This window comes from Alexandromys fortis, unplaced genomic scaffold (assembly GCF_014885135.2).
Source record: "Alexandromys fortis isolate MF-2015 unplaced genomic scaffold, M_Fortis_MF-2015_v1.1 scaffold_100_1_3062724, whole genome shotgun sequence".
Lineage (NCBI taxonomy): Eukaryota > Metazoa > Chordata > Mammalia > Rodentia > Cricetidae > Alexandromys > Alexandromys fortis.
Genome location: NW_026067992.1, coordinates 632,188 through 645,492, shown reverse-complemented (window position 1 = coordinate 645,492; position 13,305 = coordinate 632,188). Strand labels below are relative to the sequence as shown.

General features: G+C 40.2%; 1 protein-coding gene across 15 annotated transcripts in view; it reads left to right on the top strand.

Annotated features, from left to right (window-relative positions):
* Positions 1-1,282: 1,282 nt before the first annotated feature.
* Opa1 (OPA1 mitochondrial dynamin like GTPase) overlaps positions 1,283-13,305 on the top strand; it is a 576,400-nt gene continuing 564,377 nt past the window's right edge. For 5 of the 15 annotated variants that reach the window (XM_050159938.1, XM_050159937.1, XM_050159935.1 and 2 more), the window contains exons 1-6: positions 1,283-1,490; positions 7,059-7,377; positions 7,999-8,095; positions 9,271-9,378; positions 9,835-9,888; positions 10,699-10,766. In XM_050159938.1, the coding sequence (XP_050015895.1) occupies positions 1,459-1,490; positions 7,059-7,377; positions 7,999-8,095; positions 9,271-9,378; positions 9,835-9,888; positions 10,699-10,766 (678 nt within the window). In that variant the 5' untranslated portion in view covers positions 1,283-1,458. The remainder of the gene's footprint in view (positions 1,491-7,058; positions 7,378-7,998; positions 8,096-9,270; positions 9,379-9,834; positions 9,889-10,698; positions 10,767-13,305) is intronic. The other 10 variants (XM_050159943.1, XM_050159946.1, XM_050159941.1 and 7 more) reach the window with 4 other exon arrangements.

The following is a 13,305-nucleotide window of genomic DNA, read 5'->3' as shown; positions in this document are numbered from 1 at the left end:
TTCTCTTGAGTTTTCTGAAAAAGATAAAAATAAAATAAAACCACAGTCATAGCGACTGATGTGCTCCACTTCATAAAAGAGTGTGAAACCCTACTCAGCTTCTCACCCCAGGAATGGCCTTCGTCACATGCTCTGATTGCCATAGTGTTCTGCCCCATCATGGAGCCTGTGAGCCAAGGACTATTGGCTGGAAGCTCTGAAACTATAAGTTAAAATATATCTTCCTTCTCACACTGTACATCAAGTATGCAGTCTCGTGCCACATAAATCATCTCCTTGAGGATAGGTGAGGAAGGGGAGGACGTAGCATTTACTTGTGACCTGAGCCTCGTCTGACTCAGTCAGGTTCTGTTCACGTCCCTCCAGGACGGTCACGTGGGACCCTTCTCTGGGGCCTTTTGGAGTAACATTTCCTGGTTCTTTCTGGTTGCTTAAAGCACTGTCCATGACGACTACTGCTCAACCTACATAAACAATGTATATCCATAGCTGTTGGGCGGGGCTGGGGAAGCAGTACTCCACACTTAACTTCCCCTACGTCTGCCTTCAACTGGAACTTTTGAACACTAAAAAATAGTTTGGAGAAACAGATAGCTGGGGGCCTAGGAAGCAGCTGTGTCTGAAGAGGGGATGGTAGGGAGGAAATAGGGAAGGATGGGTTACAAGGAAAGGAGAGGACGAATATGACGTTTTGAAAGTCAAAAGAAAACTTAGAAGAGAGCTTAGCTGAACGCTGCTGAAGGGCCATTACTCGAGCTACGGAGCTGTTAAGAGACCTTGACAGTCACTACTTCAATAAATCAGCGCCATTAAAATTCAGATGAAAGCCAGCTAAAGAGAGAATGAATAAAATCAATTGTGCCTTCATTAAATACAATATGTGTTTATTCCAAACCTAGAGTTTAACTATCCGAAGGCCCTTTCGGATCTGATCGCAGACATTATAAACTAGCCGACCAGGACTCGACCTCCCGGCTCTAAGATTGTTCGGTTACGAAAATACTTTTAAACAGATCTCATTAAATCGGATGCTCCCAATAAACATTCATCGTGTGTATTTCATGTGTTCAGCCCGCTCAACCCTCTCGCTCCAAACCCTTAAACAGAGGAAGATCATTTTCAAAATTCCTACCGAGACACTTTGAGGGCGGGGCGGGAGGGAGTGCCTAAATGGGTTCCGCCCACAGGCTTCCGGTGCGTGCGCATGTACTCCGCGGCCCGTTTGTGCAGCCTCCCTAGCGTTCCTGTGGGTGGTTATTTCGGTGACGGACTGACTACGGGTGCCCGGTGGGTTCTTGCGGAAGTCCTTTCGCCATTGGGAGGGACTCGGCGGCTGCTCTATGCCCTTGTTGCCGAGGGAGTCTTCCTGGGTCGTTGCGGGAGCAGGAGTCGGACTGGGGCCGACACGGGGCTCCCACGTGGCCGTCTCGGCGCCTGTGTGTGGTCTGCGCTGGCGGGATGTGGCGAGCACGCCGGGCGGCAGTGGCCTGGTAAGTGCGGCCTGCGACCTGGCCCCGTTATGTCATGGTCTGGGCCATTTGGACAGCGGGGTTGTCCCATCACTACTTCCTGAATGTGCAGGTGACCCTCAGGTCAGGCCAAGGCTCTTAAGAGAATTCTCACACATGTTAGAGCACCCGAAACTGACAGCACCTGACCGGTGACCACTCCTTGTTCAACTCGAAGATTTTGGACACCTTCAGTCTTGACCCGTCATTGCTGTCCCCTTTGCCTCTGCCCTTGTGATCCCGCTGTTAGCTCTGTCCTGGTTACTGCTTTTATTGCTGCTGTTCTCTCCCGGCCCATCTCTTATCTGTGCGTGTCACTGAACTGTCGTCTTCCAGCCGTATGCCATGTCCACTTTGCACTTGCAGCCACTTTGGCTCTTCTGTGTGAAGGGATCTGTCTGCTTGTTTGCCTGACCCTCTGGCTAGAGTCAGATCTCGAGCAGTGACGCACATAAAGAGATGCCCTCCTCAGAGGAGATCTTGTGCAGCTTTGAGGTACACTTTCAGGTACAACGTGCTGCGTGTGGCGCCACTTTTCTAATCACGCCGCTGTTGTTGCCCTGGTCTGGTTTTGAAGTAGAAAAATCATAAAATATTTTGATATGTGTGGATTGCCGTATACACTTTAATGTTACCAAATTTGGTGTTATATATGTAATTCGCTCCCGTAGCCTCCAAGCTTCACACATTGTTTCAGACGTTTGATGATAGCAAGTTATATGCACCAAGGAAAATTGGAAAATGTAGTTCTCCTGAATTAACTTCACCTTTAGACATTGATCTTAAATTTTATTTAGAACTTTTAAAGGATTTTGGTTTAATTATGTGTATGGGAGGGGCGATCTGTGCAAGAGTACAGGTGCTCTCTCTGGGCAGAAAGGTAGGATCTCCCTGCAGATGGAGTTACAGGCGATTGAGCTGCCTGATGTGGATCCTGGGGACCAAACTCGGGTCCTCTGAGGTACAGCAAGCATTTCTAATCATTCCATCCATCTCTGCAGTCCCCGAAACTTTTTTTTTAATGTGTATATCTGTTTTGCCAGCATGTATGTTTTGTGTGATACATATGTCTACTGCCCATAGTGACCAAATCACAGCATTTAGCACACTGGGACTGGAGTGACAGACAGTAGTGAGTCCTCATGTGGATGCTGGGAATCCAACCCTTGGTCTTTTGGAAGAGCAGTCCTTTTTCTTAACCAATAAACTATCTCTCCAATAAATTATCTCTCCAGCCCTGCCCTCGGGAACTTTCTTTTTAATGGTGTAAATGATTTTATTATACTTAAAGGAAAGGAACCCATTTGTTTTGTCAGAGTTAATTAAGAGTCCAAAAGTGGAACCACTTTTGCTGCAATGTGGTTCTTGTTAATCTTGTGGGATTTTAATTATGAGTAAACTCACAATCTTTGGTATTGAAATAAACTATCTGCAACTTTTGCATTTTCACCATTTTGTAATTAATGTGGAGATATTTCTATTTTCTATAAAACAGAAAAAATGCTGAAGATAGCATATTCATTTTAAACAACAAGGCATGTAGGAAACACTTTAAATTGAGTTGACAAACAGATGTATAGTTTGAGTTGTTTATTTAATCAGTTATGTACCATGAGGCTGAATTGTTCCAGAAATTAGGGGTTTCACAGTCATGGCTTTAGCATGTCTCATGCCGAAGCACAGCTTAGCTAATGGCAGAAATGGGTATATGAAAGCCGGAAAGCCCCAAGCTCAGGAATTTGCCTTTTGCTGTAGTTCCTCTGCAAGTTCTATCTGAAATATTGCAGCTTAGTACTACTTTAGTTGTAAGATGGAAACGGATTTTTATATACACATAAAAATACTCCTCCTGGACAAGTCAAAATGAAGACTGGTAGCCAACATTGTCGGGGTGCAGTAAATATTTGTTCTATATAGGTAAAAGATGTGGTAGTTGAGCAAGAGATGACTCATGGTGATCTACTTTGCATCACATTCGAATTTTGTTTTTAAGTTTCTTTAGATAAAGAAGTCTTTTTCTCTTCAGAGCCACTTTTAGGATCTTTCTTGACTTTGTCCTTTGTCTCAGATTTCTTAAGGCTTTGTTCAGCTGTGGGCTTTCTTTTTCCTCAGTCGTCTGGCTTGACCTTTCTTTAAAAAAAAAAATCTTTCTTCAGTTCTGCAAATTTTTTCTTCAGCTTTATTTTCTTCCTCCCATTGCAACTGTTCTTTTTCTTTCTAAATAATTTAAAAGAATATGAGATTGCTTAGGTAGGTCCAGTATGTTCTTCATTTCCAAAATAAAGAGATGGAATCCCTTTTTCTCTCCACACGTTTTAAAAGATATAAGGCTACCTCTCTGCAAAGATTCATTCATGTTTTCTCCAAGCTACACAGTTAACCATTGTAAAAGAGAAATGTTTGTAATGTATCAAGTTGTCGCCAAGTCATAAAACTGCATATTGTAAAGTCCTTTTATATTACAGTCCATTTATGAGTATGCCCAAACTCTACTGAAAAAAAAAAAAATAGCAGTCTCCAAACCTACAAAGCGCCTAGAGGTGCTCAGGCATATTCATAGTCAGTGCTTCATTCCCTGAGCCCAGAGGACCATTGCTGTGTACCCCGTGGGCTGCATCGCACCTCCCATTCCCCTAATTCTCCATTCCCTTATCCCAGTGGACCATTGCTGTATATCCTGTGGGCTGCATTATTCCTCCCATCTCCCTACTTCTTTGCATCATAGCTTTTATGTTTTCTACATTTTTCCCTTATTCTGCATCCTAGGCAGTGTCCTTGATTATTTTCTGCTGTTGATGTCTATGCAAGTGCAGCTTTGCTTTCCATGAACTGCTTTTTTGATATTCACTAAGCTCTTTTTTAATGTTTAAGTCTATAAATGCTATGTTCTCTAATATTTTTTGAACATGTTCTTATTTAAGTTTGCAGTATTTTCAGGATTCCTGTCCATACCAGTGATAGCATGCTAAGAGCTGCTGGTTTGCTGCAGGGGTCTGGTGACATTTAAACATGAAGGGCCAATGGCTGATGCAGATGCTCTGTCCATGCTGCGTTTTCTTTTTTTTTTTTTTTTAACTTGCTTTTTTTATTTTTTTATTAAAGATTTCTGTCTCTTCCCCACCGCCGCCTCCCCTTTCCCTCCCCCTTCCCCAATCAAGTCCCCCTCCCTCGTCAGCCCAAAGAGCAATCAGGGTTCTCCATGCTGCGTTTTCTTTACTGATTATTTCTCTTTCCTTTTTGGACTCTTATGGAATTGCACAGGCAGGTGATTCGAGCCTGTTACAAATGCAGAACTGGTGACAGCTCCCCTGGAAGCCTGCTCCACACATACACATGCACTTAAGATCCCCAGGTCTTCCCTGACAGACTGCTCAGCTTCCAGAGGCAATTGCTGTCTTCCTGCTCCTTTTACAATCTTACTATATATCATGAATACTTTGTTGTGGGGCTGGAGAGATGGCTGCTCCTCCAGGTGACCTGGGTCACCCACGTGACAGCCCACAACTCCAGTTCCAGGAAGTCCGATGCTTCATCTGACTTCTGCTGATACCATGTACACATGTGGTACCCCGACATACATGAAGGCAAAACACCAATAATAAACATAAAATAATAATATCATTTTTAAGACTTAAAAAAAAGGAAACCTGATGAAGACTAGCTTTCCCCTGGGTGAGCTTTGTCTGCCTTTTGAACTGGAAGCTCTAGACAATGCCTGTCTTAGTACAGGGATTTGTTCTGAGTCCATTATGCCTCTAAAGGACAACAGAAGACATTCTACATCTAACTACTGACCTGGAATCTTGTCCCTGGCTCTCATGGTTATTGCTGTCACCGTTGTGAAAATAGGAATAGTTGAGGATATGGAGAGAAATGAGAGAAAGACATAAATTCCCTAGAGCTGCACTTGGCCTTAGAGTTCACCTAGGTGGGGTTATATTTAGGTTAGCCCCTTTCAGAAAAGGAGAAATCAGTCACTCATTCACAAACTGATAAAGTTCAATACCAACTAATATTAAAGTGACACTAAGCCATTACTCTAAGCCTTTGCTAAGTTCTTTGTAGGCCCCAAGGCGAGAAGAAGGGTGACACAGTAAAAAAAAAAAAAAAAAAAAAAAAGGATCTCAGCAAAGGTGTGTCCTGCAGAATCCAGATAGCAGGGCCTCCATACGGTCCTCACAGCCCCGCATTCAGTGTTCCTTGAAACACTGTTTACACAGGTGCTTAGGTGCTTGTAGTAAGAGGCTACTTGTTTGTTTCCGGCAGCTCAGCCCTGAAAACAGTACACAGAAACCATATTACTTGTAATACTGTTTGGCCAATAGCTTAAGCATATTTCTGGCTCACTCACATCTTAAAATAACCCATCTCCATTAATCTGTGTATCACCATGAGGCTGTGGCTTATTAGGTAAAGTTCCGGCATCTGTCATCTGTCTCCACAGGGGCTACATGGCTTCACACTGACTCCACCTTCTTTCTCCCAGCATTCAGTTTAGTTTTCGCTGCCTGGCTCTATTCTACCCTGTCACAGGCCCCAAACAGCTTCTTTATTAACCAGTGATATTCACAGCACACATCAGGTGCTGCTCTCCACACTTGCCCAGCATCATCTCTTGTGGAAAGAGCTCAGACTTTATTACAGAACTAAACCTGGTTTCAGCCTCTCTTTCACTGTTAGGCAAGACATCATTTTTAAACAGGCATGTTTATAACAGGAACTATTTACTCTTTCACGTTTTCCCTTCTCGAGTTTGTGAAAGAACCTAGCATAATATCTGGGACATAGCTAGAAACAAGAGCTGAAGGCTGCGATGCCTTTTCTGTGTGACTGGACAAATGGACAGTCTAACACCACTTTGCATTGGGCCTCACCAATAGGATGGAACCAGATGTGGTTGAATGAGATAGGGCATGTAGGCTTCTTGTGCCACAGAAGGGTAGGGTGGAGAGCAGGCCCTTAGCGTGTACATTGAAGGATCCTCATCTTTTGAAGGCTGCTCCAATACTTGCATTTTCCTAAGGAACCAGGTTTTGAGACAAGATTAATTTCATTTCCATCTCTAGGCTAATTTAGGATTAGAAGGCAGAACAAGCAGATATTCTTGACTGCTAGAATTTTTGTCCTTAAAAGCAGAATTTTGCATGCCTTTTTGTTACCAGCTGTTACAGTGCACAGCTATTGGTAAACTAGTGCTTACCTCTTCCTTCTTTGGTTTCAGTTCCTTGGACCAGTAATATCACAGCCCACATAAATAAATTAACATGGAGAGTCTGGAGTCCCCGAGCCTGGACTTATAGTTCATCTTTATTCCTGTGTTACTGTCTTCTTGGACAAGTTGTGTTTATATCTCTGTGCCAGATTGTCCCTCATCTGTAGAATGGGCTAGTGTAACTATTCAAGGTAGGGAATGAATGAGCTGGCACACAGAAAATGCAGACTACCATGTGATGGGACGTGGTGTGTCAGTATACAGGTGTGCTCTTTTCTCTCGGTTCCCAGGCATTGTTACTTTCTCTGATGTGTCTCCCATCCTTGTTTGTTTTTCAGTGAAGTCTGCCAATCACTAGTGAAGCACAACTCTGGAATACAAAGAAACTTACCACTCCAGAAACTACATCTAGTTTCACGAAGTATTTATCGGTCACATCTTCCCGCTCTAAAGCTTCAAAGACCCCAACTAAGGACATCATTTCAGCAGTTCTCTTCTCTGACTAACCTTTCTTTGCATAAATTAAAACTTTCTCCTGTTAAATATGGCTACCAGCCCCGCAGGAACTTTTGGCCAGCAAGGTTAGCTGCAAGGCTCTTAAAACTTCGATATATCATACTGGGATCTGCTGTTGGAGGTGGCTATACAGCAAAAAAAGTGAGTTTACTTTCTTATTATAGTTGTAATTATTCCAAAATATCATAAATTTGTATAGCATAGGAGAAAGGAGTTGACATTTTTCTTTAGTGAGTAAAATATAATTAGCTGTTGAAACATTTACTATGTATATTTACAATGTCTTATATTGTTTCAGTGGTGCCATTAAATATTAACTATAATTATAAATGATCTGAAGATGGAGCCCTAGTTTGAGAGTAAGAAAGCTTAAATTTGGCTCTGAACATTGCCACTTAGCAAAGGAGAGAAAGTTGGGTGGTGTGTTCACAAGGCTACTACTTCTAAGAGCCCTGAGTCCAGAGGCAAGGTGACTTCTCACTGACCCATCTTCCTTTTGCTTCATGGTATTATTTAATGCCAGCACGAGCCCTGTTTGAAATAGAATTTTGAATTTTACATTTCTCACATTTGATAGAAGAATATTTACTTTCATTCTATATACTCACCTACTGATTTGTTCTTAACAGACCTGGACTTACATAGATCTGTTCCATAAGAGTTCTGTACTAGGAATAGTAGATTGTTTTCATCAACCTGCTTTCTGTTTTTATTGGGTATGGCACTTAGAATATCTGATTGACATATGTTCTTGTCTTTTAGACCTTCGATGAATGGAAAGATATGATACCGGACCTTAGTGACTATAAGTGGATTGTGCCTGACTTTATATGGGAAATTGATGAATATATTGATTTGGGTTTGTATCATCAACACTAAAAATAGCTTTTGCATTGTTTTGGGGAGGGATGGGAGTAGAAATAAATGCATTGATAGTTTTAGCATTTGAGTCTAATATGTGATAGTTTTATTTTAATAAAGTAATAATCTATAAAAGAAATTTTTATTACACTTATTTATATGTGTGTGGGTGTGCATTCACTTGTGTGCACATGTGCATGCATGTAAAGATCAGAAGACTTTTTTTTTTTATTAAAAGGGATCCTATGAATACAGGGACAAACTCAGGTTGGCAGGCCTGGTAACAAGCACTTTTATCCCTCTGAGCCATTTTGCCAACTCAGAGAATAAAAGTATGAGACTCAGTACCCAACAGTCTGCTATTTTAACATGGCTGCCACCAGTCTTGTGAAATATTTTCTTCTGGTTTTGCTTATTATTTGAATGTGGCTAACATTTTGCTTTCTTATTTAAAAGTTGCATGGCATATGTACCTTGACATTTTGTATTTTGCCACCTAGCACGTCCTCTCTGCGTTTCCATGCTTCTAGCAGCCTTTCCAGACACCAGTTTTAGTGTTATGCAATATTGACTGTATCTTACATTAGGATCCTAACCAAAAACCCCTCTCTTTGGTTATTTGTGCTTTCTGCAGACAAGTTTCTTTAAAGTCTGTTAGTGTGGAAAGTGGCTTCATCCCTTAAAACCCCACCTCTCCCTTTGACAAGTAGGTGAAAACACCAATAGCTGATTGCAAGTAACTCATAATGAGCTTAAAAAGTTTGGCGTATTTTCTCCGGTCCCTTTTTAAGATCTATGGGGGTGGAATTAGTCTGCATAAATCTCCATCCTAGTACTTCTTAAAGGTAACCATGTAACAAAGGCATTTTTAGGAAGGGGACAGTTTCGCTTTTTAAAATAGAATACATGTCAGTACTGTGCAATACTGTATTTTCCAGTATCCTAGTGTAGTACTGAGAGTCTGGATTTGGAGCTAGGCTGCCTGGTCTTGAACCCCAGCTCCTTCACTTCTTTGCTGCGTGCTCTAGATTTTCATCTCTTAAGCAGAGTTGACAGTAGGAAGTCTTTTGTAGGACTGGCTTGAGGTTTAAACAAGTTGACACATTTATACCTAATATGTTTGCTGTTTCCTACTTTAAGACTGCTTGTGACTCCTGTTTTCATCTTCTCTAGACAAAATTAGAAAAGCTCTTCCCAGTTCAGAAGACCTTGCGAAGTTAGCACCCGACCTGGACAAGATAGCTGACAGCCTCAGCTTATTGAAGGACTTCTTCACCACAGGTAAGGGGAGACTTTTCAGCTGACTTCACGACTTAGGAACCTCGTGGATGGTCTTATTTGTTCTCATCTTTTAAATTAAAGCATTTTAAAACAAACCCAAAAGCATTTTGTTTTAACACAAGATAAACACAAAGTTTGCACAATACTTTTAATCATTAGCCTAATCAAATGAAAATCTGTAAGAATGTGTGCTTCCCTTTTCGTTGGTGAGTACGAAAATATTGCTTCTTGACAAGTGGATGAGACTACCTATGCATTTGCTTTTCATAACTGCTTAGAGCCAGTATTGTTACTTTGAAACAAATTTAATAGTATAGGCCATATATGGTACAATTCATAAGGTTTATTTTCCCGTATTGCCCAAGTGTTGCCCTAATATGATATAAGTCTGAGATCTCAGACCTCTTTGCTTATTCTTATTAAATTTTTATTTCCCCTTTTGCTGATTTTTCACAGGTCACAAATTGGTTAGTGAAGTCATAGAAGCTTCTGGCCCACTTCTCTTGTTAGGTGTGTAACCAGACATTTTCGCTGACCTTAACATGCCCTTTAAATGCTTCTAATACACTAGGCACAAATAAGATTGCAGACCAAATTTATAATCCTGCTTATATATGCTGATCTTTAAACCCAGAACTGTATTAGACAAACTTATATCCTTTTGATGGAAATAGTAAAAAAAAAAAAATACATTTATGACAAAATTAAAATTGCTAAATACATGACATAAAATTATTAAAAGAAAATTTGCTTAGCCAAAGTGTTTTCTTGAAAAAAATTATTTTTTGATAATTGAAATGAAAAGTAATTTTAGCTTGTCTCATCTGCCCTGTCATAGTGACATTAAATTTGCTTTGTATCATATACATTGTCTGATGGCAGTGGTACTTGACTAAACTGTAAGTGGTCCCTTTAAAAAAAAAATCCTTACCCAAGACTTCTCATTTTTATCATAATTTTCACTTATACTTTAAAACTGAGTTAATTTTGAACATTTTTGACATTGATTGCCAGTAATTTTCTTAAAAACAAAAATGTATTCTTTGAACCTTGCTTGGTTTCTTTTGAACCACAACCTCACTGTTGAGCCCAGCCTCAGTCTCCTGAGCACAAAGTGCCGGGACGGATGCTCTTGGCCTGTCTGTTTTGATTTGGTTTCATTTCTCAGTGCTGGGGACCCAATGTGTACTAGGCAAGCACTCTGCCACTGGGTTGTATCTCCCCACCACATTTACTTTTTAATTGCTTAGGTCAAATTTGGCATTTAGCTTGGGTGGTTGACATCACTGGGGAATGTAAAAAGCTGTGTTTCTCTTTAAGGTTCACCTGGAGAAACAGCATTTAGAGCAACAGATCATGGATCCGAAAGTGACAAGCATTATAAGAAGGTAAGTATAGAGTACTGAAAATTTTGACTTTTTCTTTATTGTTTAGATATTTAAAAATGTTGCTCCATTACTAGAAAATATAAAAATGTATGCTTACTAAGTGAGCACTGCAGGTGTTGCTGCAACAGCTCTGGGATAGAATCAAGGATACCCGTCCCCTCTGGCTATGCTCTGTGAAGTAACCATTCGAGAGTTTGTTATAAAGTATATGTGGGGCTGTAGACATTTAAGCAATCTTCTCTTTCTTGGGACTTCACAGACCAACATATATTCATTCATACATGTTCGTAGATCTCCAAAAGAACTCAGGATGTTCAAGGAATACCACATTTATGCATAGAACCTACTTCCTCTTCTGGAGACTTACATTGGAATGTTTGGAGAAAGATATGAGAGAACAGAAAGTGTGTAATTAGCAAATGAATCAGTTCTTCTATGTTGAGAGCCTACATGGTTGTGTGTGAATGAGTCCATTGAGAACACATCGGTTTTGGTACATCTCAGACAATCCATGTGGACGCTGCAGAACAGGTGCTAGTTTATGTTACTCTGCATTTCTAGTCAGATGCTCTGCTATTACTGCCTTAGTTTTTAACTTCCATCACCTTTTTTAACTGGAAAAAGAAATAATTACATGTAAAGTTTTGTAAAAATAATGCCTGGATAAATAAATTTATAAGTAAAAGATTCTGTAAACATTATATTTAAATTAAATATTTAAGTTAAATATGGACTGTGTAGTCAATGCTGAATTTTAAAGCATCATAGGAAAGAAATTTATGATTCTTAAAGCAGAAAGAAGAAATCTTTTCTGTATTTCCATTTCTTTCTACTTGAACCTTTTTTGCTATTCCAAATTTTAAAGATATTTCCAAGATTTATTTTCTGTTAGCTTTTAGGTAAAACATACTATAGAATACATATTTGCTTTCATTTTGATCTGTTTTTAGTACACATACTTTTAATTAAGGAACACTCATTATTACTTGTGCATCGAGGAATAGGGTTAGAAAATAGCTTATCAAATGTGGCTAATTTGAGCCAGGGAAAGCCTTGGCTAAGAAAGCCAATAAACTTCATGTGAAGTTACATAATCTGAGAAGAAGGAAGCCCTTTCGACAGCTGTGGTCATGTGGACCCTTGAGCAGCAGTGATTTGCCTAAATCGGTAGCTCTGTCTGTCTCCGCTTTCTCACTGACACTGCATGGGGTCACTTTAGTAAACAGAGAGCTGATTTTAGACTCGATCAGATTAAATCCCCTAAGCTCTGCCAAGATGATAAGCAAATCATCTCTAACTGATCTCTGCAGAATAGATGAAGCAAGAGACTATATTGTTGGGAATTTAATTATTCTTATAGATTTTGTTTTATTCAATTGACTTGAAAATAAATTTGTTGCTTTTTTAAACAATGAATTTGTTTGACAGTGAATGCCCCTTGTAACTTCTTTCCTTTAAATTTTTTCTCAATTTATGGTAATTACTTTCCCCTATTAAAACTTACTAATTGGAGCTGGCCGTATGACTCAGCTGTTGAGGGCACTTCCTGGACTTCAGAGCACCCACAGCAGGTGCAACCACCTGAACTCCAGTGCCTTCTGGAGTCCTTGAGTAGTGGACTCGCATGTTACATTTCCACATGCAGATATACACACACATATAATTTTAACTATTTATTAAATGTTTTACGCTTGCCAATATCCAGTGATTTATTGTAAATATTAATTCTGTTCATATAGAATTGTACCTATGCTGCTTTTAATACAGGTTAAATCAAGTTATAGAAAATACTAATAGAGTCAAGCCATGTCCAAAACTTGTGCTGATAGTTTTCAGTTCTGCTGATGCAGTGTTATTTCTAATGTTTGACTCTTGCTTATGATACTTGAGAGTAACATAAGCCACATAGACAAGATATAGATAGGTTAGTGTGGTTTGATGGGCCTTGCCTACAAAGTCATGTTTGAATATCGTCATGCAAGGAGACTTGAGGCAGTAGTCCTTTTGAGATCATTCAGACTGGGCTGGAGAGATGGCTCAGCTGTTAAAGGCTAGGCTCACAACCAAAAATATAAGAGATCATTCAGACCTCAGTTTCTATTCATTTATGTATTTTATTTGTGTGTGTGTGTGTGTTTTGCTTGTGCACCATCTGTATGCATCGTACCCACAAAGGCCAAAAAAAGGGTCATATCCCTTGGGATTGGAGTTATAGTGAGTTGTGACCTGCTATGGGAATTAAACCTTTGTTCTCTAGAAGAGCAGCCAGTTCTCTTAACCACTCAGCCTTCTCTCCAGCCCGCTCAGATAGCAGTTTTAAAGAGGTGAGTGATCAGCCTGGTATGGTGGTGCACTCCTTTAATCCCAACACTTGGGAGGCAGAGGTAGGTGGATCTCTGTGACTTTGAGACCAGCCTGGTCTACAAATCAAGTTCCCATACAGCTAGCACAGTTACATGGGGAAACACTGTCTTGAAGAGAGAGAGAGAGAGAGAGAGAGAGAGAGAGAGAGAGAGAGAGAGAGAGAGAGAGAGAGAGA